This window comes from Tamandua tetradactyla, chromosome 6, assembly GCF_023851605.1.
Source record: "Tamandua tetradactyla isolate mTamTet1 chromosome 6, mTamTet1.pri, whole genome shotgun sequence".
NCBI lineage: Eukaryota > Metazoa > Chordata > Mammalia > Pilosa > Myrmecophagidae > Tamandua > Tamandua tetradactyla.
This window is the reverse complement of record NC_135332.1, coordinates 71157151-71185031: the sequence shown is the minus strand read 5'-3', so window position 1 is coordinate 71185031 and position 27881 is coordinate 71157151. Positions and strand designations below refer to the sequence as shown.

Here is a 27881-nt window from a genome sequence, read left to right as displayed (position 1 = left end):
ATGGTCCCTATAGCTGACCCTGCCACTAGGGCCCTGGGAGAGAGCCAGAGATCTTTGAGCTCAAGAGCTCAGCCAGATGGAAAGGGTTTGCAGCTGGTGCACACTGTTGAGGAAGTATCATGAGCAAGCCTGGACAGTGAGTCCGACGATGGTGGGTGGCCACGTCCATCCCATTGGGCCATCCTGGCCAAGGGGCACTCCAGAGCCCCCGCACAAAAGGCTGGGGGCGGGGGCGCTGGCCTCTGGGAAAAGCTTTTTTATCCACACAGTTGAGCACATTCTATCAGTGTTAGTTTCCTGACTTGGGCCGTTATACTGTGGTTATATGGAAGGATGGCCTTATAGTTGGGAAGTAAACACAGAAGTATTTGGGATATTTGAGGGACATCATGTTTGCAACTTACTCGGCTCAGAAAAAGAAATAACTACAGACATATGTGTATGTATGCACATGTATGAACACAGAGAGGATGATAAAAATGTGCAAAAATTTTAACAGGCAAGAAATATGCTTGAATTTTTCATATTTGAATTTTTCTCTTTAAAAAGCTTAAAAATTAAAGTATTACTATAAAGTAAGGAGTAATTTCCTTATATACAACACAGTTTATAATTTAAGAATGCAGTAAATGTTTCCCTCTATCTCTCAGTGCTCTTTTTCCTCTAAAGTTCCACCCAGACACAGGCTTATCATGATGTAGAGGTTTTAGTTATTTATGTAACTGTTCCCCATCCAATATCCCTGGTTTAAGAAAATTGAAACCAAAATTAAACGTATTGGAGTTGATATAGCATTTAAAACACACGATCTAATTGCTAAGTTGATTATTTTTATAGGCTAGCCACACCCTGCCTGTGGTGTTAGGCCACAGCTGAAAAGTTTGACAGTCCTAGAGAATGTGTCTGTCTGTTGTCATTGGCATCTACAGGGATGCTTCAGTTATGCATTTTTTTTTTTGACAAAAGCAGTTGTCCAAATGCATTGCAGTTATACAGAAGTCATTTTACCTGAAATAAAATTGTGTAAGTTCCATATACTTAAATGCCTGACAAATGAAAAGGCTTTACAGTACAATGGAAAGATGTATTCCATTTAGAAAAATGTTAGTAAAGAACAGATTTTTAAAATGGAGAAAAAGAAAAAAAAATCCAGATGTAGATGGAAGTGAATTCCTGTCAAATCTCTGAAAGAGGGAAGACTTTGTAAACTTAAAAGTGAGAGAAGAAATACAGAAAAAGCAAAGTGAACTAACTTAAAGTTTAAATAAAATGTTACATATAAATGTTTAACTTATTTTAAATATTTAAAATTATAAATTACAAACTTATAAAAGAAGCTATCAAACTTCTAAAAATATTTCCAACACATAAAACAAAAGGTTCCCATCTATAACAGATGAAGTGCTTGTTGAAATGGTTGCCCGCCGCTGGTACAGATGCAGGGGGGTGAAGGCCAGAGAGAGCCAGAAGGGACGTCTGGTGAGCAGGAACGCATGACCCCGATAGGAGTGCAGGCAGTGCGGTTTGGCAGTGTATGTCAAAGTTCCTGAAAATAGTCATAGTGTAGTGTTGTAGTGTCCTGGCAGCCATAACAAAGACCGTAGATGGTTTGGCCTAAACAATGGAAATTTATTGGCTTACAGTTTGGGGGCTAGATAAGTCCAAAAGCGAGGTATCAGCCAGGCAATGCTTTCTCCCCAAATTGGCATTCTGGGGCTAACTGCCAGTGATCCTCGGACCTTGGCCATTACATGACATTGCTTGTGGTGGTTGTTTTTTCCATTCTTTTCTGGGTTCTGTTGGCGTCAGATTCCTTCTTCCCGTGGCTGTGCTTCCGCATCCAGTTTCCTTTGCTATAAGGACTTCAGCCGTATCGGATGAAACCCCATTCCCCCATTCAGTTTGGCCTACATCTGAACTCGTAACATCTTCAGAGGTCTTTTCGCGAATGGGTTCATACCCACAGGACCAGGGGCAGGGACCTGAGAGCTTCTTGTGGGAAATGAGATTTAATCCATCGCACTTGGTAATTCTGTTTCTAGGAAATTAGCATAGGGAGCTATATAGAGAAGAAGTTTTACTCATTCAACAAATATTTTTTAAGCACTTACTTAGGGGAGACCCTAAGCTAATTACTGGGGCTGTCATAGTAGATAAGATGGACACAGTTACAGCTTCTGGGACTTCACATGTGAATCAGAGTACATAATTTAGATAGAATTGTAATAAGCATTATTATGGAAAAGGATGGTCTGTTTAGTACTACATAATTAATGTCAGTGGAATTTGAAGACAGTTTAGGTTATATAAATTAACCTTATGCAATGAAATGTTAGTTAGACATTGAAGATTTATTGAGAATCTAAGCGATAAAAATGCTTCAGATGCTATCAGAGATTGCAACTGCTTAGGTTTAGAACTGCTCGTTATGCTGTATAAATAATACTGTAAGCTCATTCATGGCAGGCACCTGTGCTTGAAACATGACAACAAATAGTTTCATTATTAAGTCAATGGATTGTTAAAGCCCATAGTAGCTTGAAATGTTTAGACTTGAAAATGGGGGTAGAAATGGGAATTTTTTTTCCAAAACTGCATTTACTGGCATATACATAAAAGCAAGTAGTGAAGCATGCTAAAACATCTTGTGCAGAAGTCCCAATATTGACTGCCATGGGGAAAGAATACCAGAATTTTGAATACTAAAAAAATTATGTAAATATGCTTTCACTTTAAATTTAGGTAATGTTTCTTGCTAACTCATCAAAAATAAGCTGATGGTTTGAACAACTTCTGTATATAAAACTGAAGTACGTGGCATCACATCTAACATATTTGCCTTATGTCATTCAGCCTCTTTAGAAAATAATTTACAAACTCTTGCCCTCTTTATAGTGTAATAAGGCAGAAAACATTTGAAGCATTAAAAAAGATATTCACCCAAATAAAGTATCAGTACTTTCAGGAATTTGTCAGTTGACTTATATGAGGATGAATAGATCCAACAAGCACATCTATAATACAAAATAAACTATGATTTTATAGTGAAAGTATAATATAAATGGAAAATTAAACTGAATATTCTGTTCATTTTATTTTACAGTATCTTACCACTTATTTTTGTACCATGTATTTCAATTGCCTGTTGAGTGAAAAATAAACTTATAATTTTTGACTTGTAAAAAACAAAAATCTTTCAGATAATAGCATTAAGATAAAACTAGGGTAACAGATATTCCACACCAGTGCAGGGTGTTAAAAATAGGGTAGTAAATGAGAATCCTGTATTTGATACATGATTATTTTTTAAACTAGTAAGTTCTCTAACACACACACAAAAAGCTAAAGTAGGATGCAACTACTCAGGCCAAAACCATGCACAAGAAAAGACCAAATAAAGGAAACACTAGTACATTAATAAGTGGTTATGTTTGGTGGTGGGACAATGAGTAAGTTGTTTTCTTTTTTTTTTTGTATTTTTCAAATCTTGTTGAGAATATGCTACTTTCATATTAAAAGTAGACAAAGACACACTCATATGCCTACAACTCACAAAAGACTGAGATTGCTTAAAGAAATGGGATATAAAAATGTCTTCATCACCTATCTGTGTAGTAATTCTCTTGAGCTGCTAATCAAAGGCCATGCCTGCAACATCAAATACAGCGCCCCCTTGTGTGAAGAACTCTCCTCGCCCGCACTTCCTCAAAGTTTCTGATTGTTTTCTGCTTTGCTCTCCTAGAGACAAGACCCAGTGACAGTAAAAAAACGGCAAATCACAGAAGAAATCGGTGTGCCAGTTTCCAGGAATGGCTCCGTGGCTGGCCTGAAGTCACAGAATGGGAGTGTTACCCCAAAGCCTCCCTTGGGGACCTCATCCCCCAGAGCCACCAAAACACCCATACACATGCCAACCATTATAGATGAGCCTGGAAAGAAGGTCAAGAAGTCTGTTCTCCTGCAGCACTGCTCCCCACCACTCAAAACTCAGGGGTTACATGGCACCAGCAACTTGAGTATCAACAAATCTGAGAGCCGAAAGTCGGGCTCCTGGGATGGCAGGGATGCTGTCCTCTCTACCTCACCCAAGCTCCTAGCAGAAGCAACAGCCAATGGGCCCAGGCCGAAGGGGAATTTGGGGGGCTCCGACCTCGAGAGGAAGGACCCTGGTAGTCCCAGCTCACAGCACTCGGCCAATGGTGTCACTGCTAGGACCCCCCCGACCCCCAAGAACGGAGCTGTCCATTTCTGTGATTCTCAGGAAACTAATGGTGCTGCTGGTGGTCACCCCAAAGCCTTGCCGAATGGAGAAGAGTCCAAGGCGGTGGGGCTGAAGGCACCTGTCTCAAGCAACACCGCCACAGAGCCTGCAAACACCATGTCTCCTCCACCAGCCAAGAAACTGGCCCTTTCTGCCAAGAAGGTGGGTTTCTGGGGTCTCGTTCCCAAAAGTGTGTCAGTCGGACTAAAAGCAGTAGATTTGCTAGTAGTCTAAAGGTGATGTGGGAAAATCATTTAGGGGCTCTGGCCTCCCTCGATTCAGAGGGACGAAGTTTATTTTATGCATTCCCAGTTATTTTATTGTCACTCAGATGAGGGTGGTGGGGTTTTGAGGGAAGGCCAGTTTGCCACTTGGGGAGGTGGGGTGAGATAGCAACTGCACAGTTGTGTCTGTAGAGGCTGCTGTGAAGGCGTGCCGTTGTACCATGGTGTGGGAGGGGGCGGGGGGAGCTGTCACTGGGCGGGCCAAGGCTGGGGCCCCTGGCTAGGTTTCCAGGGGATCGAGGACCCTGAGGACTCCATAGTCCGGAGGTGTAGGCGGGGTTGTACTGAGATTTTTGTTTAAATTTCCTTCCTTTTTTTCCTTTTTGTTTCTAACCAAAAACACTTTTCTGGTTCTCCTTCTACCATTCCCCAACCCTCCCCCCTCCCCTTTTTTCCTTTTGCCTCCTCATCCTTCTCTCTGGGCTCTTCTGTTTTTTTTTATTTTATTTTATTTTTTGTTTATTTTTATTTTCCCTCTTCACTCACGGAAACCTTTTTTTAGACCACCAAGTTTTTATTTATGTCAATAACTGCAGGCCAGCACCCTGTGGAGGGCGACCGGCAGTGAGCTCCGCTCACCTCCCCACTCGCCATTCTCCGACCCCACCCACCCTATGAAGACCATCCACCCTGTCATCACCTCCACACGGCCTGACAGTAACGCCAGGTGAGCTGTGGGCACCGGATCCCCGGGTGCCAGCTGGTGCTCTCTGGGGTTCATGTTAACTTGGCCCTGGTGAAGAGGTGGACTCCCAGCCGTAGAGGATGAAGAAGGCATGGTGGAACCCTTGCAAAGGTTCCTAAAGGAGCTGAGAAGGTGTGGGGAAGAGGCCAGCAGACCAGCTTCTTCGGTTGCCTTCTCTGTAGCCACCTGCTAAATGCATGGCAGCAGTCTGAAGGCCATGGGTCTCTGTCGTCTGGATTTTTATTTTCATCTTTATTTTCACCCATTTTCCCTGGCCATATAGCAACTCTGGAGCTCTGTAAACGGGTCTGTACTGGAGTCTCTCCCCAATCCCCAGGATGGTGGTGCCACAGTAGAAAAAAAGGATGAGGCAAGACCGTCAAGTGAGCCCAGAGTTCTGTGAATAAGTTGAGGGATATTTTCTTTTCTTGCCTGCCATATAGTTTTGTGGTCTCCAGACAGTGCAGGGGCCAGGGATTCTGTTTCCATGGCCCTGTGGAGCTTTCCTGGGTAGGTTGATTTGGTGTGCAGCACAGGCAAGGGCTGCTTAGTGGGCTCTGCAGGCTTGTGGCCCATGAGGACTCGCCCCCATCCCCATGGAGGTAACAGACTGGGGAGGTTGCTTCCCTGGCTGCGCTGCATGGCAAAAAAGTGGAGTCACTGAAAATGGTTGTCTGCTTGCTGGTGGGGAGGAAGCAGGAGAGCTGGGGTGAGACCCTAGGGTGGGGATGGGGGGCTCAGTTGCTGCCCACCCTGACCTTAATCCTGGCTGCCACCAACCGTCGTCGAGGCCCTTCCCTGGTACCCCTTCGCCTCCCCGCTTCTTGCTTGCTCGCTCACACCCTCTCCTGCCCGCGATGGGCCTGTGAGCATCTGAGGGATTTATGGGGTATTTCTTCTTACTTTCTTTGTCATTCCACCTTTCAAAAGGTTCCTAACAGTTAGAGTGATGTGACTGCAGTGTAGTGGGGATGGACAAGACCACTTTCTGGCTTGGCCCCTAACAGGACAGTGTTGTTTAGTTGCTGCACATTCAGCAGCCCTTGGGGTGCGCCCTGTTGTCCCCCATGTGAATGGGAAAATTAGCTTTTTAAGATTACAGCTAGCAAGAGGTAAATGGAAGATTCTAAGTTGACACAGTACTAAATCCTGCCTGTTACCCATCATCCTGTATAACTCAACTGTAGGCTATGTTCCTGATTTTTCAGGCTCCCAGTTCTGAGGAAAATAATAGTAAAAGATGCCAAGGCCAACACACTTTTCTCGTGAGGCTCATTCTGTACTTAAATACACTGGGGCTTTGGGGACCTTTAAGAAAAGGTGCCAACAGGATCAGGTTCCTTATCGGTTACTGCTTAGAGGAGTTTTCCTCTCTGCATATTTGTATCAAAAAATAAAACGTTAGAATTGGCAAAAATATTTTGATCTGCTTGGTAACAAGAAAGTAAGACGTAATGATTGTTAAGTTTTTTGTATGTGTAGTAACAGGTATATAACATAAAATTTCTCCCTCTAACCATCTTTAGTTGTACCATTCAGTGGTACTCATTGCATTTACGATGTTGAATCTCCACCATTCATGACCAAAGCTTTTCATCCCTGCAAACAGAAACTCTGTCCTCATTAAGGGTTAATTCCCCATTCCCTCCACTCCCAGACCCTAATAACTTCTGATCTACTTTCTGCCCCTATGAATTTGATCTTTAATAACTTTGATCTTAAGTAGACTGAATTTTATTGTTAGTCTGTTTTTTTAACATACATGTAATTTACACATGTTGGAGAATTCCAGGGAAGAAATCATCGAAAATGCTTGGCTAAAAGTCAGGGGAGGGTGGGCAGGAAGGGGTTCTGCTTGGGTCTCCCAGAACCCCTGGGCCTGACACCTGCCTGTCATTCCAGGACTATCTCACCTGCCCCCCTGTCCCGCAGCCGCCTGAAGCCTCCCTCCGACCCCCACCCCACGGCCCCCTCACCCAGCAGTGCCCCATTTCTGGGGGCATCAGACTCACAGAGCCGCACCTTCACCTCTGCACAGTCTCAGGGACGCGGGGCCTTCTCATCCCCTCCACACCAGCCGCGAGGGGCCAGTCCTGCCCCCCAGAGCGTCTCTAAAAAGAGAAAAAGGAGCCCTGGGGGAGAGGCTGAGGAGCACAGCCCCAAGAAGAGCTCCCAGCAAGTGGTAGCATCTGCCGTCGTCCCTGGTGTGAAGAAGAAAAGAAAGAAGAGGAGACGCACTGAGGACAGTGGCACCCCCCTTCAGCCGGGGTGGCCACCACACATGCCAAGTGGGGACCCTGAGAGTGGGAAGGAGTGGCAGGCAGAGCTGCCACCTGGCAGTCCAGAGGATGCAGGCGGTCAGCCAAAGGTGAACGGGCAGCACAGGAGCCGCAAGAAGAGGAGGGGCAGGAGAGTGGAAGGGCTCAGTGGAGAGGGCTGCCCTTGCCAGGACCTCACTCAGCCCAGGTGAGTGCGGCACAGGGAGATGCTGTCTGCACACTCGTTCTCTCCATCTGGACCTCTGAGATGGGGACATATTATAAAATGTCCTCTGCAGTGAGTGACAGCAGCGTGGCTCTTTAGGGTTGGGAAGGGGTCAGCAGAGTGCTGTCAGCACTCGCTGTGGAGTGTGGTCCAAGGCTGTGCAGTCATGTGACCCCAGCCAACCTGCTTGTCTTGGGTACCCTGTGTCCTTGCCTCTGTTAGGGGTCAAAATGGAGTTGCAGAATTTTCTTCTTAATGTCTTTCCTGCTTGAATCTGTGGCCACTGAGTGCAGGTACTCGTACCCCTCCAAAACTTCTCTTGGCAAATATTGGCTACTACGTGTGGCCAATTTTTTTTTTTCATGTACCAGGATGAGCAGCTGGCACACTCTTGTCCTCTTCTTCAAGTTTGGGGTGTTCTCTTTTAGGGATACTCTTCTAAAGTGTTAAAGCAGGTGCCACTTGAAATTGGATGGGGCTGTCTGTATTTTAACTCCTTTCCGTGCTTTATGTTTGCTGAGGGCTCACTCTTGACCCTTTCGTGGCAGCTGCTCTCCCTTGGATGAAGTTGAACCAAAAATGATTACAGAATCTCCAAGGAAAAAGAAAAAGAAGAAAAGAAAGCAAGAGTCCCAGCAGAAAGTAGAGGAGAATAAGCATCAGAAAGGCCAGAGGAGTGACAGGCAGGATGACTCACCTGTCCCTGATTGCCACACACCGTCTGTGAATGGCCAGCCACCTGGGGACCGTGTAATCTTGTACCCAGGTGAGAAGGGGCCTGCACTCCCCTGGCACATCACAGTAGCAAGGGCCCAGGTGCAGATGCCAAGACCTGGGGTCTCTTCTTTCCTCCACCCCTTTCTAGCTCCCTTACCCTGTGTCATTTACTTGATTTGCTCACACCTTCCTCACCTGTGAAAGCATTTGGCAGAGTCTACATAGAAGGAGAGATGGGACACCCAAACCTTAAAATGTTACTTGAGTGCCTGTAGGCCTTCCAGTTCGAGGCTGTTGGTGACTGAATCTTCCCGTTGTGATGGCTCTTGGACTCCCAGCCTAATTTTTCGTCTTGCTTGAACTTGGAGGAGCTGGGTTCAGAAATTCATGTTCCTCTGCTCACTGTAGTGGGCCTTCTGGTGGGGTCTTGAAGGCTGGTGGAGCATGTGTCATAAGGCCACTGCGATATGGTAAAGGGCCCTTAACTCTGGGTGTTAGAGGGCGAGGAGGCAGTGGGGTTATCAGACTCGGCAGGCGCAGGGCTCAGCTGAGTCGGCCCTTTCACTGGCAGACAGGCCCAAGGGATCACTTCTCATTCGTCAAGACTCCCAGGAGATGGATGTCAGGACATAAAAAGTATATTGAAAGACACACTGCCAGGCAGTGAGGAATTCATGTGTTATAGAAAAGGCTAAACTGAAGTGACATGAGAGCAGTGTCTGATAGCAGTGGTCAGGCCAGTGTTGGGGGGTGGAGGGTAGGGATTTGTTAATGTTCCTTCAAGGAGATCAAGCCCTCAAGATAGGTCAGGGGCCATGCTGGGTGCTGGGATTGTGGGCCCACAGCCTGTGGACACAAGGAGGCGGGGGTGGGGCTTGGTCAGGAGGTTAGTGCTTCCCAGCACTTTTCCAGCAGGTCAGGAGAGAGGCAGGGGTTGGTGGAGAATTGTTCTGGAGCCCCCAGGAGGACACTGTGTGCCTGCCCCATGGCCTCAAGCTGGCAGGGCTCAGTGGGCCTGCTGGGTGAATTGCTTTGTCTTTTTTTATTTTTTCGAGAATTGATTCATCTTGGGTAGGACATGAGATTTTGTTAGTTTGTCCATAGTGATGCCCTGATGAATCCCGGAGTGATTTCATCAGCAAGTGGAAAAGTATTTGCCAAGTCCCCTTTGGGGAATGGTGAGAACAAGGAGAAATTCAACTTCCCCAAGTTGAATTCTTGATATTCTCACAAGCTTTGTGGACAACCAAAGCTATAGACTGAGCCCCCAGTCTTGGGGTTTGTTCATATGAAACTTAACCCTACAAAGGATAGGTCTAGTCTACTTAAAATTTAGGCCTTAGAGTCACCCCCAAGAAAGCCTCTTTTGTTGCTCAGTTGTGGGCTCTCTCTCCAGCCAACACAACAAGCAAACTCACCACCCTCCCCCTGTCTACGTGGGACATGACTCTCAGGGGTGTGGACCTTCCTGGCAACGTGGGACAGAAGTTCTAGAATGAGCTGAGACTCAGCATCAAGTGACTAAGAAAAACCCTAGAATGAGCTGAGAATTCACATCAAGGGATTGAGAAAACCCTCTCTACCAAAAGGGGGAAGAGTGAAATGAGACAAACTGTCAATGGCTGAGAGATTCCAAACAGAGTCGAGAGGTTATCCTGGAGGTTATTCTTACGCATTAAGTAGATACCACCTTGTTATTCAAGATGTAATGCCTGAAAATGTAGAGCTGTGTTCTAGTAGCCATGTTTCTTAAAGATGATTGTATAATGATACGGCTTTCACAGTGTGACTGTGTGATCGTGAAAACCTTGTGTCTGATGCTCCTTTTATCTACTTTGTCAACAGATGAGTAGAACACATGGAATAAAAATAAATAATAGGGGGAACAAAGATTAAAATAAATTTAGTTTGAAATGCTAGTGATCAATGAAAGTGAGGGGTAGGGGGTATGGTATGTATAATCTTTTTTTTCCCTCTGTTTTCATTTTATTTTTCTGTTGTCTTTATTTCTTTTTCTGAATTGATGCAAATGTTCTAAGAAATGATGAATATGCAACTAAGTGATGATATTGTGAATTACTGATTATATATATAGAACAGAATAAAAAAAAAGAATTGATTCAGACAAAAGCCTTTTCTGTTGAGTAATTTAAAAAGTAATAATCAGAAAGAAGAAAACAAAAGTAATAATTCTCTTGGCAGGCCAGGCAGGAAGAGCTTGCTTTTGCCAGTTCTTTGCAGCATTTCTCATTAGGAGTTCTACAGTTCTGTTTTAAATAAGGTGTCTACTTGTCCTGCCTCTGTGGTTTAGTTTTCATTGTCTGCAAACGTTCCTCTCGTTCCTCTCCTCGGTTGCAGGGCCGGGGCGCTTTCCTCTCGTGTCTTGGAACAGAGACAGAGGATCTGACGTGGTCCAGGAGTTGCTCAAAGACTCATCTGACACAGCTTATGGGAGAAAAGGTACCGATTTTGAGACTGGACTTCTTTTATTTTGGAGGTGGGGAAGCATGAAATGGATCCTGGTGTATTGTGAGTGTGGAAGGCAGGAATGGCTCAGAAACAGGAAGAGGACTCCAAACATTTGTTGTAATCATCTTTTACCAAGATAAACGCTTCACAGAGGTCAGAGGACACTCAAGGGCTGGTGGGGGGTGAGGGTGTGGTAAGGCTGGGGGGTTCCTATCTGTAGAGAAGATAGTTAACAGATTCTCCTTGGGCTTAGGGAGCAGAGCAGCACTTCTGGGTGGCCCAGGGCAGGAAGAGTGTTAACTTCTCTGGGTAGGGGAGAGGGAGCAGGGTAAAAAATGCATCCAACACCTTTAATACAGTAGGAGCTCATATTTGTACCATTATTTTCATAATTCAGACTTAGAGAAAGAACAAAACTGGATTGTGGTGCAGTCGTTAAGGGTTTGATGGCATGTCACTGCCAGCCATCAGGCATGCCTTCAAGCATGCTGTCCCTCCTCCTTTCCTTTTTGCATGTCACCAAAAAGATGAAATAACTGGGGTAAACTCATCTAGTTGATGGGCCACATTCTTGAACTACGTCCACAGGGCAGCTGGGAAGACACGGAAGTACTGATACCTGTGTATCTGTTCTGCAGTTTTGACGTGGGACGGCGAGGTATCAGCTGTCAGCCAGGATGCTATTCGAGACAGCAGGCTGGCCCGGGCAGAGACGGTGCTCGACGACTGGGATGAAGAGTTTGATCGCGGGAAGGTCTGATATGTAGCCACAACTGGGGCTGAGGGGAGGAGGAGAGCGTGAAACTGGCTTTTAGAGCAGTTAGTGTGAAGTGCTAGCTGTGCCAAAAACTGGCTAAGGGGCAAGACTGGAGCCAGGCACCTGGGTTCAAATCCCAGCTCAGCCACTTAATGATTGTGCTGTGCTGGGAAGCCTTTTGTCCTCTCGTTGTTTTGGTTTCTTCATCAGTAGAATGGGGTTGATAAGGGAACCTACCATGCAGGGTAATTGTGAAGACTAAACTTGTTAATATTTGCATTGCATTTAGAATCAGGCCACATGTCACAAGTGCTCAGTAATATTTGCAGTAAGGATTTCCCTTGGTTCAGGTGACAGGCCTTTGTGGGAGTTATAATGCCTGTGGTCTTTGATGTAGGAAAAGAAGATTAAAAAATTCAAGAGGGAGAAGAAGAGAAACGTTAATGCCTTCCAGAAACTTCAGAGTAGATGGAACTTTTGGTCTGTGACTCATCCAGCCAAGGCTGCAAGCCTCAGCTATCGCCGCTGAATTTGCTGCTGTTGAAGCAGGTCTGTTTGGGTATGGATGTGCGAATGTGTGTGACTTGCAGAAGAGGACATTCCAGGCTCCAATCAGAATATCCTTTGTTGGCTTCCTGTATTAGCCTTAACACTGGGGATAGTAGTGGGAGTATTTGGGACCCTAGTTCTTCTGTCAGTGACCATGTTCTTTGTTCCACAGTCTCCCGGCAAAAAGGCATCCCTTCCTGGGAAGCGTCTGGATCTAAAGGAGCAGCCGTGTGGACCTTGACTACGTCACTTCTTGGCCCCCTGAATTGTAAAACTGCACTGGTGGGAGGAGGCTGTCCCTGAACTGCTGTCTAGGGATGACCCTGAGATGGCATTTTGTGGACTTTTATGATCTAAATGAGTGAAGTTTTCAGATGAGTCACTCTTGGTGATATTGACAACAAGCACAGAGGGTCAGAGCAAAGCAGAGAGGGCAGCACACTAAGACAGTATTGGTGGACAGTGGTATCTTCTCCATACAGAGGCTGTTGGCCCTATGGCTTTCAGAAGGGGGGAAGGTGGTCACACTGCTCCTAGCATATCCTCACAGAGTATGAGGAGCAGGCACTCCTAGGGGACAAGTGGGGGTGGGCTGTTCTGCAGTGGGAGTGGGCACTGCACTTTTCGCCCCGTGTCCTCCCGCATTTCCTCAGTGGGGCCTCTGTTTGTAGGCCTCACCTGTCTGTGACACCCCCCACACTGCCACCTCTTCCTTTCTGGGATTGGGGAAATGCCTCATCAGTGCTTCTCTTCCTTGGAAGTAGCTCTGTGGTCTCTGGAGAGCCAGAGGGGGAGTCCTTAAAATTATGTGTCATGTACCTGCTTTTAAGGCTGCTATTTATTGAGGTGTCCTTGCTGCAGCTTCCCTTGCAACTGCAGTAACCCATGGGTCTTTACTGAGGTGGTGGTCGTGGGGTAGACTTCTTTTATTTTACTACTTAATATAAAGCATTTATTTTTTACCAGGCCTGTGGTTTCATTAACAGTATGTTTTCTATGCTCCCTTCCCCAAATATGAAAATACTGGCTTTATTTGCTCAATTTTGTGAGTGCTTTGGATTTAGATGATTGTATAATTCAAGAAGATATTTTTTTTATCTTGCTCAAGCTGTGCCTGCGAACTTGTAATTTAATAAATACAAGATATTACTAGTTATGTTGATGTTTTCAAGAAAAAAAGACAAGCGACCTGCCAGTAGAAGGTATGGAAGTCAATCTGAAAACCCCCTCTTTGTTCTCAACTCTTCCTTTTGCTTTTGAATGATGGCATATGTGGAGATGGAATCAACTTGGGCCCTTTCTCCAGAGGGTTACGTCTAAGCAACAAACTGGCTAGCACCCTTCTCTGGGACCCTGTGCCACTTCCTTTCTGAACTGGCTTGGCTTTTTGCTCTGCCACCTTATCTAGGGCCTAAGTTGATACCAATGGTATAGAAGGAAGAATTGTATTTTTTATATGAGAAGATACATCAGTTTTTTCACGGGAGTGGTTTTTTTTTTTTTTTGGCTTTTCACCATTTTTGTATTTCTCTTTAAAAAGGCTGGAGAGAATCATGGTACTGGGGCCTAAACTGGTTGGCCATTTACAGCCCCAGAAGGAAGTGAACAGAGACTTTCTCTTTCCTTAGAGGACTGATGTCTGAGCATTGTCTTATACCTGATTAAAAGATGCAGGGCTGACTTTGGGGTGCCTGTAGCCGTCATTCCTTGTCTTCAGAGGAAAAGAAGATGGTTTTATGGGTGGGGTTCTCCCCCTTAATGTGTTATCATTCATTCCTGTATGAACTATTTACCTTACCAGATTTTTCTGTAACGTTTTATAACTGAAAAAGAAAAATTTAGTTGTCTGCTAGCACAGAATTTATCTCATTGCTTTCTTTCTGTCCTGTCTTCCAATTAATGTCTTCCTTTCTAGACCATGTAATTGTAAAACCTATTCCTCACTCCTAAACTTTGAAAATAATCTATTATCTCTGTGGCAGTGAGGAGCACTGGCCTGACTGGGCAGCATTTTATCACTGTTAGGTAGAGGCTCATTCTTTCCTTTCTCAAAATAATCAGGTAGAGGCTCATTCTTTCCTTTCTCAAAATAATCATTGGCCAAATTGGGAAGGGAAAGGATAACGCCCAGAGAATTAATCCAAATTTGAGGTGACATGTACATATATAAATATATATGAAAACTAAAGCTTTTATAATAGCAGCCATTTGGTTGACTTAGAATATGGATTTAAATTAACTTTGCATTTAGGAGCCTAGCTGGAAGGCGCCGAATCTGGGGCAGGCACGCAGCCTCCCCAGGTGGTCCCTGTTTTCTCTGCCATGGGTGAGGTCCACTTGGCATCTATTCTGCCAGCCTGGCCTTTCCTGGCTTGAGCCTCAGCCCCTGGGTCACAGTTTCGTGGCTGTGCCTGTATGAGTGCAGATTCCTCTTCTCTTATGCTTGGCACCTCTTCTTCTGGGACTGGGATCCTTGGATGTTGCCAAGATCTTGGTGCAATAAAATAATAAGTTTTTGTGAGTCCTGCCTGTGTCTTTATATTTTTCCTTTGATTTTTAAAAAGTTATATCCAAACCTCCTGTTCAGATAAAAGGTTGTCTTTGATGTACTTTCATGTAATCGTCAGTAATGGAGAAACGGGCACCTGCAGGTATCTGTGTTGGGAGAAAGTAGAGCAGGTCTTACTTGAGAGTAACAGTCAACAGGAATCTTTGAAGTGGTCTGCTAAACTGTGAGTTATATAAAATGATTACTGTATTAAGAGTACTTGGAAAGAATATATCTTTCAGAAAGGTTCTTTTCATTGTTTTGTGTTTTTAACTTTCTATTTTGAAATAATCTCAAACTTACAAGACAGTTACAAAAATAAAAAACCTGAGGAATTGTGGGAAGATGGCAGAGTAGGAAGCTCTAGAAATCAGTCCCTCCACCAGAACAACTATTAAACAGGATGAATCAACTATTTCACCCTGGCATAGCTTCCTCACACCAGAGAGGGACATAAAAATCCCCTTCCCCAAGATTCAGGGGTAGGAGTGGAGGAGTACAGGCCATCCTGCAGTGGAAGACATGGAAAAGGGAGAAGCTCCATTTGCAGGGAAGTAGAGGGGACATTCAAACCCCTACACAGGAAATTCTAAGGCCACTAACAAGCACAAGCCTGGGATAGGCCCAGAAAAGACAGGTTGGACCCTGTACTTTGCATTCACTTTGGGCTGACCTTCTTAAGAAGAGGGCTGAACTCTGATGGAGCATACCAGCTAACCCAAAGCCAGTAGGCCGAGACAGGTGCTTTTTGCTTAGATTTGCTTGTTTTTATTAGCTCCTCACACTCAAAATCTGGCATATCTTCAACTGGTTATAAACTCAAGAAACAGACATTTTGGGGCATAAATCCTGGAGATAACATTTAATGGCACCTGGATAAAGGGAGAAAATTCAGCTTCCCCATTTGGAGAGTTCCTGATATTCTTGAAAGCTGTGGGGACAAACCAGATCAATAGGCTGAGCCCTAGATCTTGGGGTTTGTTCATATGAAACCTATCCCCACAAAGGATAGGCTAAGGCTACTTAAAATTAGGACTAAGAGTCACTTCCAGAGAACCGCTTGTTGCTCAGATGTGACCTATCTCTCTCTCGACCAACACAGTGGGTAGACTCGCTGCCCTCCCCCCCTCTTCGTGGGACATGACTCCCAGAGGTGTAAACCTCCCTGGCAATGTGGGACAGAAGTCCTAGGATGAGCTGGGACTCAGCATCCAGGGGCTGAGAAAACCTTGACTGAACGGGAAGAGAGAAATGAGACAAAATATTAGTGGCTGAGAGATTTCAAACAGTTAAGAGGTTATCCTGGAGGTTATTCTTAGGCATTTTATATATTTCCCCTTTTCAGTTTAAGGAATATTAGAGAGGTTGGAGGGAAGAATCTGAAACTAGAGCTGTGTTCCAGTAGCCATGTTTGTTGAAGATGAATGTATAATGATACAGCTTTCGCAGTGTGACTATGATTGTGAAAACCTTGTCTGATGCTCCTTTTGTTTACAGTATGGACAGATGAGTAAAAAATATGGATTAAAAATAAATAAATAATAGGGGGAACAAATGTTAAACTGAGTAGACTGAAATACTAGTGATCACTGAAAGGGAGTGGTAAGGGGTATGGGAAAAAGGAGGGGGAATAAAGGTTAAAATATACTGAGTTAAAAAATACTAAGCAAATTTATCTGGAAGGGCAGGTTGCCCCGAATTGCTAAAAACATCTTGAGGGAAAAAAACGAAGCTGGAGGTCTCGCGCTGCCGGACTTTAAGGCATATTATGAAGCCACAGTGGTCAAAACAGCATGGTATTGGCATAAAGATAGATATATCGACCAATGGAATCGAATAGAGTGCTCAGAAATAGACCCTCTCATCTATGGACATTTGATCTTTGATAAGGCAGTCAAGCCAACTCACCTGGGACAGAACAGTCTTTTCAATAAATGGTGCCTAGAGAACTGGATATCCATATGCAAAAGAATGAAAGAAGACCCGTATCTCACACCTTACACAAAAGTTAACTCAAAATGGATCAAAGATCTAAACATTAGGTCTAAGACCATACAACAGTTAGAGGAAAATGTAGGGAGATATCTTATGAATCTTAGAATTGGAGGCGGTTTTATGGACCTTAAACCTAAAGCAAGAGCACTGAAGAAGGAAATAAATAAATGGGAGCTCCTCAAAATTAAACACTTTTGTGCATCAAAGAACTTCATCAAGAAAGTAGAAAGACAGCCTACACAATGGGAGATAATATTTGGAAATGACATATCAGATAAAGGTCTAGTATCCAGAATTTATAAAGAGATTGTTCAACTCAACAACAAAAAGACAGCCAACCCAATTACAAAATGGGAAAAAGACTTGAACAGACACCTACCAGAAGAGGAAATACGGATGGCCAAGAGGCACATGAAGAGATGCTCAATGTCCCTGGCCATTAGAGAAATGCAAATCAAAACCACAATGAGATATCATCTCACACCCACCAGAATGGCCATTATCAACAAAACAGAAAATGACAAGTGTTGGAGAGGATGCGGAGAAAGAGGCACACTTATCCACTGTTGGTGGGAATGTCAAATGGTGCAACCACTGTGGAAGGCAGTTTGGCAGTTCCTCAAAAAGCTGGATATAGAATTGCCATATGACCCAGCAATACCATTGCTAGGTATCTACTCAAAGGACTTAAGGGCAAAGACACAAACGGACATTTGCACACCAATGTTTATAGCAGCGTTATTTACAATTGCAAAGAGATGGAAACAGCCAAAATGTCCATCAACAGAAGAATGGCTAAACAAACTGTGGTATATACATACGATGGAATATTATGCAGCTTTAAGACAAGATAAACTTATGAAGCATGTAATAACATGGATGGACCTAGAGAACATTATGCTGAGTGAGTCCAGCCAAAAACTAAAGGACAAATACTGTATGGTCCCACTGATGTGAACGGACATTCGAGAATAAACTTGGAATATGTCATTGGTAACAGAGTCCAGCAGGAGTTAGAATCAGAGTAAGATAATGGGTAATTGGAGCTGAAGGGATACAGACTGTGCAACAGGATTCGATACAAAAACTCAAAATGGGACTTCCTGGAAGATGGCGGCTTAGTAAGACGCGCGGATCTTAGTTTCTTCTCCAGGACACCTACTAGGGGAGTAGAAACGATACAGAAAGCGCCCAAAGCCACAACAGAGATAAAAAAGACAGCGTACCCATCCTGGAACGGCTGGCTGGCTGAGAGAAGCAGCTCGGGTGAGATCGCCGAGGCGCGCGGGCCTTACCGGGCGGGGTGGCAAGCGGCCGAGTTACTCCCTTCCCCCTTCCCGGGCCGGCTGGGAGAATTGGAGAGGTGGTCCCCTGAAACCAAGGCGACTGGCGCCCACACCACGCGCAGCCCCCGGACCAACTGAGAGAATTGGATCGGAAACCCCCAGGCCGCGGAGAACGGTGACCCCGTGACTCCCGGGGAACGTGCACTCTCTCGGGCGGGCCGCTGCCGCTGGCGCCCTCCCGCCACGCTTGTTGCCCAGGGCCGACTAGGAAATTCGGACGGGCTCTTTCCCTGGCTGCGGCAACCAGCAACCCTCCCTGCATTCGGACCCTGGGCCGGCTCAAGCCGCTTCGGCTAGCGAACCCCCAGGACGGCGAGAGTTTTCCAAAGTTTAAGGTCCCACAGCACCTTTTACTGGTGGGACCCGCAGACAAACGTGTGCCACGAGCGCCACCTACTGGGCAGGATAAGAAAAACAGAACCCAGATTTCACAGAAAAATATTACAACCTTGCTGGGTCCAACACCAAGAGAAATCTGAATAAATGCCCAGACGCCAGCAGCAGAAGATAACTGTCCACGCTCAAAAGATTGAGAATATGGCTCAGTCAAAGGAACAAACCAATAGCTCAAATGAGACACAAGAGCTGAGACAACTAATGCTGAATATACGAACAGAAATGGAAAACCTCTTCAAAAATGAAATCGATAAATTGAGGGAGGACATGAAGAGGACATGGGCTGAACATAAAGAAGAAATAGAAAAACTGAAAAAACAAATGCAGAACTTATGGAAGTGAAGGATAAAGTAGCAAACATAGAAAAAATAATGGATAGCTACAATGATAGATTTAAAGAGACAGAAGATAGAATTAGTGATTTGGAGGATGGAACATCTGAATTCCAAAAAGAAACAGAAACTATAGGGAAAAGAATGGAAAAATTTGAACAGGGTATCAGGGAACTCAAGGACAATATGAACCGCACAAATATACGTGTTGTGGGTGTCCCAGAAGGAGAAGAGAAGGGAAAAGGAGGAGAAAAACTAATGGAAGAAATTATCACTGAAAATTTCCCAACTCTTATGAAAGACCTAAAATTACAGATCCAAGAAGTGCAGCGCACCCCAAAGAGATTAGACCCAAATAGGCGTTCTCCAAGACACTTACTAGTTAGAATGTCAGAGGTCAAAGAGAAAGAGAAGATCTTGAAAGCAGCAAGAGAAAAACAATCCATTACATACAAGGGAAACCCAATAAGACTTTGTGTAGATTTCTCAGCAGAAACCATGGAAGCTAGAAGACAGTGGGATGATATATTTAAAATACTAAAAGAGAAAAACTGCCAACCAAGACTCCTATATCCAGCAAAATTATCCTTCAAAAATGAGGGAGAAATTAAAACATTCTCAGACAAAAAGTCACTGAAAGAATTTGTGACCAAGAGACCAGCTCTGCAAGAAATACTAAAGGGAGCACTAGAGTCAGATACAAAAAGACAGAAGAGAGAGATAAGGAAAAGAGAAAAAAAAAAAAATAAAAAAAAAAAAAAAAAAAAAAAATAGAAAGAAGGAAAATCAGATATGATATATATAATACAAAAGGCAAAATGTTAGAGGAAAATATTATCCAAACAGTAATAACACTAAATGTCAATGGACTGAATTCCCCAATCAAAAGACATAGATTGGCAGAATGGATTAAAAAACAGGATCCTTCTATATGCTGTCTACAGGAAACACATCTTAGACCCAAAGATAAACACAGGTTGAAAGTGAAAGGTTGGGAAAAGATATTTTATGCAAATAACAACCAGAAAAGAGCAGGAGTGGCTATACTAATATCCAACAAATTAGACTTCAAATGTAAAACAGTTAAAAGAGACAAAGAAGGACACTATATACTAATAAAAGGAACAATTAAACAAGAAGACATAACAATCATAAATATTTACGCACCGAATCAGAATGCCCCAAAATACGTGAGGAATATACTGCAAACACTGAAAAGGGAAATAGACTCATATACCATAATAGTTGGAGACTTCAACTCACCACTCTCATCAAGGGACAGAACATCTAGACAGAGGATCAACAAAGAAATAGAGAATCTGAATATTACTATAAATGAACTAGACTTAATAGACATTTATAGGACATTACATCCCACAACAGCAGGATACACCTTTTTCTCAAGTGCTCATGGATCATTCTCAAAGATAGACCATATGCTGGGTCACAAAGCAAGTCTTAACAAATTTAAAAAGATTGAAATCTTACACAACACTTTCTCGGACCATAAAGGAATGATGTTGGAAATCAATAATAGGCAGAGTGCCAGAAAATTCACAAATACGTGGAGGCTCAACAACACACTCCTAAACAACGACTGGGTCAAAGAAGAAATTGCAAGAGAAATTAGCAAATACCTCGAGGCGAATGAAAATGAAAACACAACATATCAAAACTTATGGGACGCAGCAAAGGCAGTGCTAAGAGGGAAATTTATTGCTCTAAATGCCTATATCAGAAAAGAAGAAAAGGCAAAAATTCAGGAATTAACTATCCATTTGGAAGAACTGGAGAAAGAACAGCAAGCTAACCCCAAAGCAAGCAAAAGGAAAGAAATAACAAAGATTAGAGCACAAATAAATGAAATTGAAAACATGAAAACAATAGAGAAAATCAATAAGGCCAGAAGTTGGTTCTATGAGAAAATCAATAAGATTGATGGGCCCTTAGCAAGATTGACAAAAAGAAGAAGAGAGAGGATGCAAATAAATAAGATCAGAAATGGAAGAGGAGACATAACTACTGACCTCACAGAAATAAAGGAGGTAATAACAGGATACTATGAACAACTTTACGCTAATAAATACAACAATTTAGAGGAAATGGACGGGTTCCTGGAAAGACATGAACAACCAACTTTGACTCAAGAAGACATAGATGACCTCAACAAACCAATCACAAGTAAAGAAATTGAATTAGTCATTCAAAAGCTTCCTAAAAAGAAAAGTCCAGGACCAGATGGCTTCACATGTGAATTCTACCAAACGTTCCAGAAAGAATTAGTACCAATTCTCTTCAAACTCTTCAAAAAAATCGAAGTGGAGGGAAAACTACCTAATTCATTCTATGAAGCCAACATCACCCTCATACCAAAACCAGGCAAAGATATTACAAAAAAAGAAAACTACAGACCAATCTCTCTAATGAATACAGATGCAAAAATCCTCAATAAAATTCTAGCAAATCGTATCCAACAACACATTAAAAGAATTATACATCATGACCAAGTAGGATTCATCCCAGGTATGCAAGGATGGTTCAACATAAGAAAATCAATTAATGTAATACACCATATCAACAAATCAAAGCAGAAAAATCACATGATCATCTCAATTGATGCAGAGAAGGCATTCGACAAGATTCAACATCCTTTCCTGTTGAAAACACTTCAAAAGATAGGAATACAAGGGAACTTCCTTAAAATGATAGAGGAAATATATGAAAAACCCACAGCTAATATCATCCTCAATGGGGAAAAATTGAAAACTTTCCCCCTAAGATCAGGAACAAGACAAGGATGTCCACTATCACCACTATTATTCAACATTGTGTTGGAGGTTCTAGCCAGAGCAATTAGACAAGAAAAAGAAATACAAGGCATCAAAATTGGAAAGGAAGAAGTAAAACTATCACTGTTTGCAGACGATATGATACTATACGTCGAAAACCCAGAAAAATCCACAACAAAACTACTAGAGCTAATAAATGAGTACAGCAAAGTAGCAGGTTACAAGATCAACATTCAAAAATCTGTAGCATTTCTATACACTAGTAATGAACAAGCGGAGGGGGAAATCAAGAAACGAATCCCATTTACAATTGCAACTAAAAGAATAAAATACCTAGGAATAAATTTAACTAAAGAGACAAAAAACCTATATAAAGAAAACTACAAAAAACTGCTAAAAGAAATCACAGAAGACCTAAACAGATGGAAGGGCATACCGTGTTCATGGATTGGAAGACTAAATATAGTTAAGATGTCAATCCTACCTAAATTGATTTACAGATTCAATGCAATACCAATCAAAATCCCAACAACTTATTTTTCAGAAATAGAAAAACCAATAAGCAAATTTATCTGGAAGGGCAGGGTGCCCCGAATTGCTAAAAACATCTTGAGGAAAAAAAACGAAACTGGAGGTCTCGCGCTGCCTGACTTTAAGGCATATTATGAAGCCACAGTGGTCAAAACAGCATGGTATTGGCATAAAGATAGATATATTGACCAATGGAATCGAATAGAGTGCTCAGATATAGACCCTCTCATCTATGGACATTTGATCTTTGATAAGGCAGTCAAGCCAACTCACCTGGGACAGAGCAGTCTCTTCAATAAATGGTGCCTAGAGAACTGGATATCCATATGCAAAAGAATGAAAGAAGACCCATCTCACACCTTACAAAAGTTAACTCAAAATGGATCAAAGATCTAAACATTAGGTCTAAGACCATAAAACAGTTAGAGGAAAATGTTGGGAGATATCTTATGGATCTTACAACTGGAGGCGGTTTTATGGACCTTAAACCTAAAGCAAGAGCACTGAAGAAGGAAATAAATAAATGGGAACTCCTCAAAATTAAACACTTTTGTGCATCAAAGAACTTCATCAAGAAAGTAGAAAGACAGCCTTCACAATGGGAGACAATATTTGGAAATGATATATCAGATAAAGGTCTAGTATCCAGAATTTATAAAGAGATTGTTCATCTCAACAACAAAAAGACAGCCAACCCAATTACAAAATGGGAAAAAGACTTGAACAGACACCTACCAGAAGAGGAAATACGGATGGCCAAGAGGCACATGAAGAGATGCTCAATGTCCCTGGCCATTAGAGAAATGCAAATCAAAACCACAATGAGATATCATCTCACACCCACCAGAATGGCCATTATCAACAAAACAGAAAATGACAAGTGCTGGAGAGGATGCGGAGAAAGAGGCACACTTATCCACTGTTGGTGGGAATGTCAAATGGTGCAACCACTGTGGAAGGCAGTTTGGCGGTTCCTCAAAAAGCTGAATATAGAATTGCCATACGACCCAGCAATACCATTGCTAGGTATCTACTCAAAGGACTTAAGGGCAAAGACACAAACGGACATTTGCACACCAATGTTTATAGCAGCATTATTTACAATTGCAAAGAGATGGAAACAGCCAAAATCTCCATCAACAGAAGAGTGGCTAAACAAACTGTGGTATATACATACGATGGAATATTATGCAGCTTTAAGACAAGATAAACTTATGAACCATGTAATAACATGGATGGACCTAGAGAATATTATGCTGAGTGAATCCAGCCAAAAACTAAAGGACAAATACTGTATGGTCCCACTGATGTGAACGGACATTCGAGAATAAACTTGAAATATGTCATTGGTAACAGAGTTCAGCAGGAGTTAGAAACAGGGTAAGACAATGGGTAATTGAAGCTGAAGGGATACAGACTGTGCAACAGGACTAGATACAAAAACTCAAAAATGGACAGCACAATAATACCTAATTGTAAAGTAATCATGTTAAAACACTGAATGAAGCTGCATCTGAGCTATAGGTTTTTGTTTTGTTTTGTTTTGTTTTGATTTTACTATTATTACTTTTATTTTTTTCTCTATATTAACATTCTATATCTTTTTCGGTTATGTTGCTAGTTCTTCTAAACCAATGCAAATGTACTAAGAAATGATGATCATGCATCTATGTGATGATGTTAAGAATTAATGATTGCATGTGTAGAATGGTATGATCTCTAAATGTTGGGTTAATTTCTTTTTTTCCGTTAATTAAAAAAAAAAAAAAAAGAGAAGGGATAATTGGAGATGAAGGGATACAGACTGTACAACGGGACTGGATATAAAAACTCAGAAATGGACAGCACAATACTACCCAATTGTAATGCAATTATGTTAAAACACTGAATGAAGCTGCATGTGAGGTATAGGTTTTTTGTTTTTGTTTTTTTTTTTTCTTTCTATTATTGTTTTAATTCTTATTCTGTTGTCTTTTTATTTCTTTTTCTAAATCGATGCAAATGTACTAAGAAATGATGAATATGCAACTATGTGATGTTATTAAGAATTACTGATTGTACATGTAGATTGGAATAATTTCTAATTGTTTTGTTAATTCTTTTTTTAATTAATAATAAAAAAAAAAAACTCAAAATGGACAGCACAATAATACCTAAGTGTAAAGTAATCATGTTAAAACACTGAATGAAGCTGCATCTGAGCTATAGGGTTTGTTTTTTTTTTACTATTATTATTACTTTTATTTCTTTTCTCTATATTAACATTCTATATCTTTTTCTGTTGTGTTGCTAGTTCCTCTAAACTGATGCAAATGTACTAAGAAATGATGATCATGCATCTATGTGATGATGTTAAGAATTACTGATTGCATATGTAGAATGGTATGATTTCTAAATGTTGTGTTAATTTCTTTTTTTTCCGTTAATTAATAATATATATATATATATATATATATATATAGTAGAGGGAAATACTAGTGGTCAATGAGAGGGAGAGGTAAGGGGTACGGTATGTATGAGTTTTTTCTTTTCTCTTTTTGTTTCTTTTTCTGGAGTGATGCAAATGTTCTAAGAAATGGTCATGGTGATGAATATGCAACTATGTAATGATATTGTGAGTCATTGATTATATACCAATAATGGAATGTTCATATATTAAGAATGTTCATGTTTGTATGTTGTTATATTTTGTCAATTAAAAAAAATACTGAAATGTACGATGTGCAACAAAAGATTACAACACAAACAAGAAGCATGTACAGTGGCCCATCCAAAAGAGGAGGATAAAAATCCAGAAAGCTTTAACACAGAAATTTTTTTTTATTTATCATCCATATGCTCAAGAAGATGAAGGAAAATAGAAAGAACTAAAGGATATCAGGAAAGCAATGAATGAACAATTTGAAAATCTCAATAAAGAGATAAATTATTTAAAGGAACCAAACAGAACTATTGGAGTCGAAGACCACAATGACTGAAATAAAAAATGCCCAGGAGGATTTCAGCAGCAGATTGGAGCTGGCGGAAGTAATAAGTAGCAAACTTGAAGACAAGACAGTTGAAATTAATCATGTTGAGGAGCAGAAACAAAAGAAGAAGAATAAAAAGGGAAAATTGCCCAAGAGACCCCTGGGACACCATCAAGCTTACCAATAAGTGTTATGGGAGTTGAAAAAGAGAAAGAGGCAGAAGGTATATTCAAAGAAATGATGATAGAAAAGTTCCCAAACTTAGCAAAAGATGTGAATATGCACAGCTAAGAAGCACAAAGAACACCAAACAGAATAAACTTGAAGAATAAATACACCCTAGCTTGAACTGATCAAACTGTTTAATGCAAACACAAGGATAGAGAAAGCTACAAGAGAAATGCAAGGTGTTCTAGACAAGGGAGTCCCAATTAGGTTAAGTACCGATTTCTCACCAGAAACCATGGAGACAAGAAGGCAGTAGCAGTGGATTCAAATACTTTAAAAAGTGCTGAGAGAAAACAATAGCCAACCAGGAGTTTTATATCCAATGATGCTTTCTTTCAAAAGTGAGGTAGAAATTAAGACATTCCAGATAAACAAAAGCTAGGGAGTTTATTACCACTTGACCTGCCCTGCAAGCAGTGCTAAAGGGAGTTCTTTAGACTGAAAGGAAAGGACACAAAACAGTGGTTCAAAGCAGTATAAAGAAATGAAGACCTCCAGTAAAGGAAAGCATTTGGGTAAATATAAATGCAAGTACTGTTGTATTTTTTTTGGTATGTAACTCCATTTTTGACTCCCTATAAGTGCTAAAATGCAAATAGATAAAAAGTAATGAAAATCCTATGGCTTTGGACAAAGTCATGGACAAAATCCTATGGTTTTGGACAGTGTACAAAGATAGAATTTGTAGTAAGTACAAAAAGTAAGGGGATGGGGTATAGAAACAGTATATGTGTATGCTGTTAAAATCAAGTTGGTATCAAATCAAATATTATTACTTAACCCCATGATAATCATGAGAGAAATATATGAAAAATATACCCCGATAGAAATGAGAAGGGACTCAATCTCTTATAATACAAAAACTCTAATTAGTATGAAAGTGGACATACTTGTTTCTTGAGTGCCAAGAAAAGGTATAAAATGTACAAAAACTAAATACCAAAATGGCAGAAGAAAGTCCTGCATTATCAGTAGTGAATTATGTTTAATGAAGTCAGACACAAAAAAAGCAAATATGATCTCACTGATAATGATGTAATTAGTACAAGCAACCTTACAGAGTCAGAATCTAGAATATAGGTTATCAGGGGAAAGGAATAGAGACTTAAGGCCAGAAATGTAGAATTTCTATTTGGAAGAATGGAAAAGTTTTCTAATGGATGGTGCAACATGGTGAACATAATTAATAGCACTGGCATATATTTGAATGAGGTTAAAAAGAAAGTTTAGATTGTATATGTGTACTAGAACAAATTTTTTTAAAAAGCATGGAACTGTACACAAACAGCCCTAAAACCAAGAAGTATAGTTAATAGTGCAGTTATAAAAATGTGCTTTCATCAGTTGTAACAAACATACCATACCAATGCATGTTAATATTAGGAAACTATATGGGAACCCTGTATTTATGCATGGTTTTTCTGTAACCCACAATTTCTCTAATAATAAGTGCAAACTTTAACATACACATCTTGCAGCCAGGTACCCAGACCCACCAACTTTTAACATTTTGCTACCTTTGCCATATCATTCTATCATCTATTTTCTGAGCATTTGAGAGCAGGTCGCACACATAATACTCCTTGAACACCCATTTCCAGGTATATTTCCTACAAACAAGCATTGATTCACTTATAATCACTTCATGTGCTGTTATCAACTTCAAAAATTCAACATTGATTTAAAATATTGTGCTGGTTTGAAAGAATGTATGTACCCTAGAAAAGCCATGTTTTAATCCTAATCCCATTTTGTAAAGGCAGCTACTTCTTCTAATCCCTATTCAGTACTGTATGTTTGAAACTGTTATTAGATCATCTCCCTGGAGATGTAACTCAATCAAGAGTGGTTGTTAAACTGGATTAAGTGGAGATGTGTCTCCACCTATAGAAGAGGAAACATTTGGAGAATGTGGGAGATTCTGAGAGAGCAGAGGATGACATAGCCACGTGAAGCAGACAGAGTCCACCAGCCAGTGACCTTTGGAGATGGAAAAGGAAAATGCCTACCGGGCATTTTCAATTGTGGAACATATATATAGCATAAATCTTCCCCTCCCAACCCTTCACAAGCACACCATTCAGTGGGGTTAATCCCATTCACAATGTTGCAATACCCTCACCACCGTTTGCTAGAATTCTCTCTTCACCCCAAACAAAAACTCCACACTCATTCGGCAGTAACTCCCAGTTACTTCTGTCTCCTGCCCCTGGCAACTTGCACTCTTATTCTCTATGAGTTTACATATCCTCTTGATATTTTCTTTGTGATTACCATAGGGTTTAAATTTAACAGCCTGAATGTATAGCAATCTTATTTGCTTTGATGCTAACTTAACTTTAATAGTGTACACGATCTTTGTTCTAATACTCCTTTGCCTCCCACACCTTTATGTAATTCCTATCACAAATGACATATTTATACATTATGTGTCCAGAACCTTTGGTTTATCATTTGATTTTATGCATTTGCTTCTTAGATCCTGTAGAAAGTAGAAAGTGGAGTTAAAAAATGCAATAGTAGGGCGGTATGGCAGTGGCT

The 27881-nt window shown here is 41.5% G+C and overlaps 1 protein-coding gene across 4 annotated transcripts in view; it reads left to right on the top strand.

The window, feature by feature from the left end:
* USP36 (ubiquitin specific peptidase 36) overlaps nucleotides 1-16321 on the top strand; it is a 47777-nt gene extending 31456 nt beyond the window's left edge. For 3 of the 4 annotated variants that reach the window (XM_077166136.1, XM_077166135.1, XM_077166137.1), the window contains 8 exons: nucleotides 3743-4423; nucleotides 5082-5212; nucleotides 7133-7696; nucleotides 8263-8480; nucleotides 10790-10891; nucleotides 11539-11654; nucleotides 12055-12206; nucleotides 12379-16321. In XM_077166136.1, the coding sequence (XP_077022251.1) occupies nucleotides 3743-4423; nucleotides 5082-5212; nucleotides 7133-7696; nucleotides 8263-8480; nucleotides 10790-10891; nucleotides 11539-11654; nucleotides 12055-12186 (1944 nt within the window). In that variant the 3' untranslated portion in view covers nucleotides 12187-12206; nucleotides 12379-16321. Of the gene's footprint in view, nucleotides 1-3742; nucleotides 4424-5081; nucleotides 5213-7132; nucleotides 7697-8262; nucleotides 8481-10789; nucleotides 10892-11488; nucleotides 11656-12054; nucleotides 12207-12378 lie in introns of those variants that run through there. The other variant, XM_077166138.1, reaches the window with a different exon arrangement.
* The last annotated feature ends 11560 nt before the right edge of the window (nucleotides 16322-27881 follow it).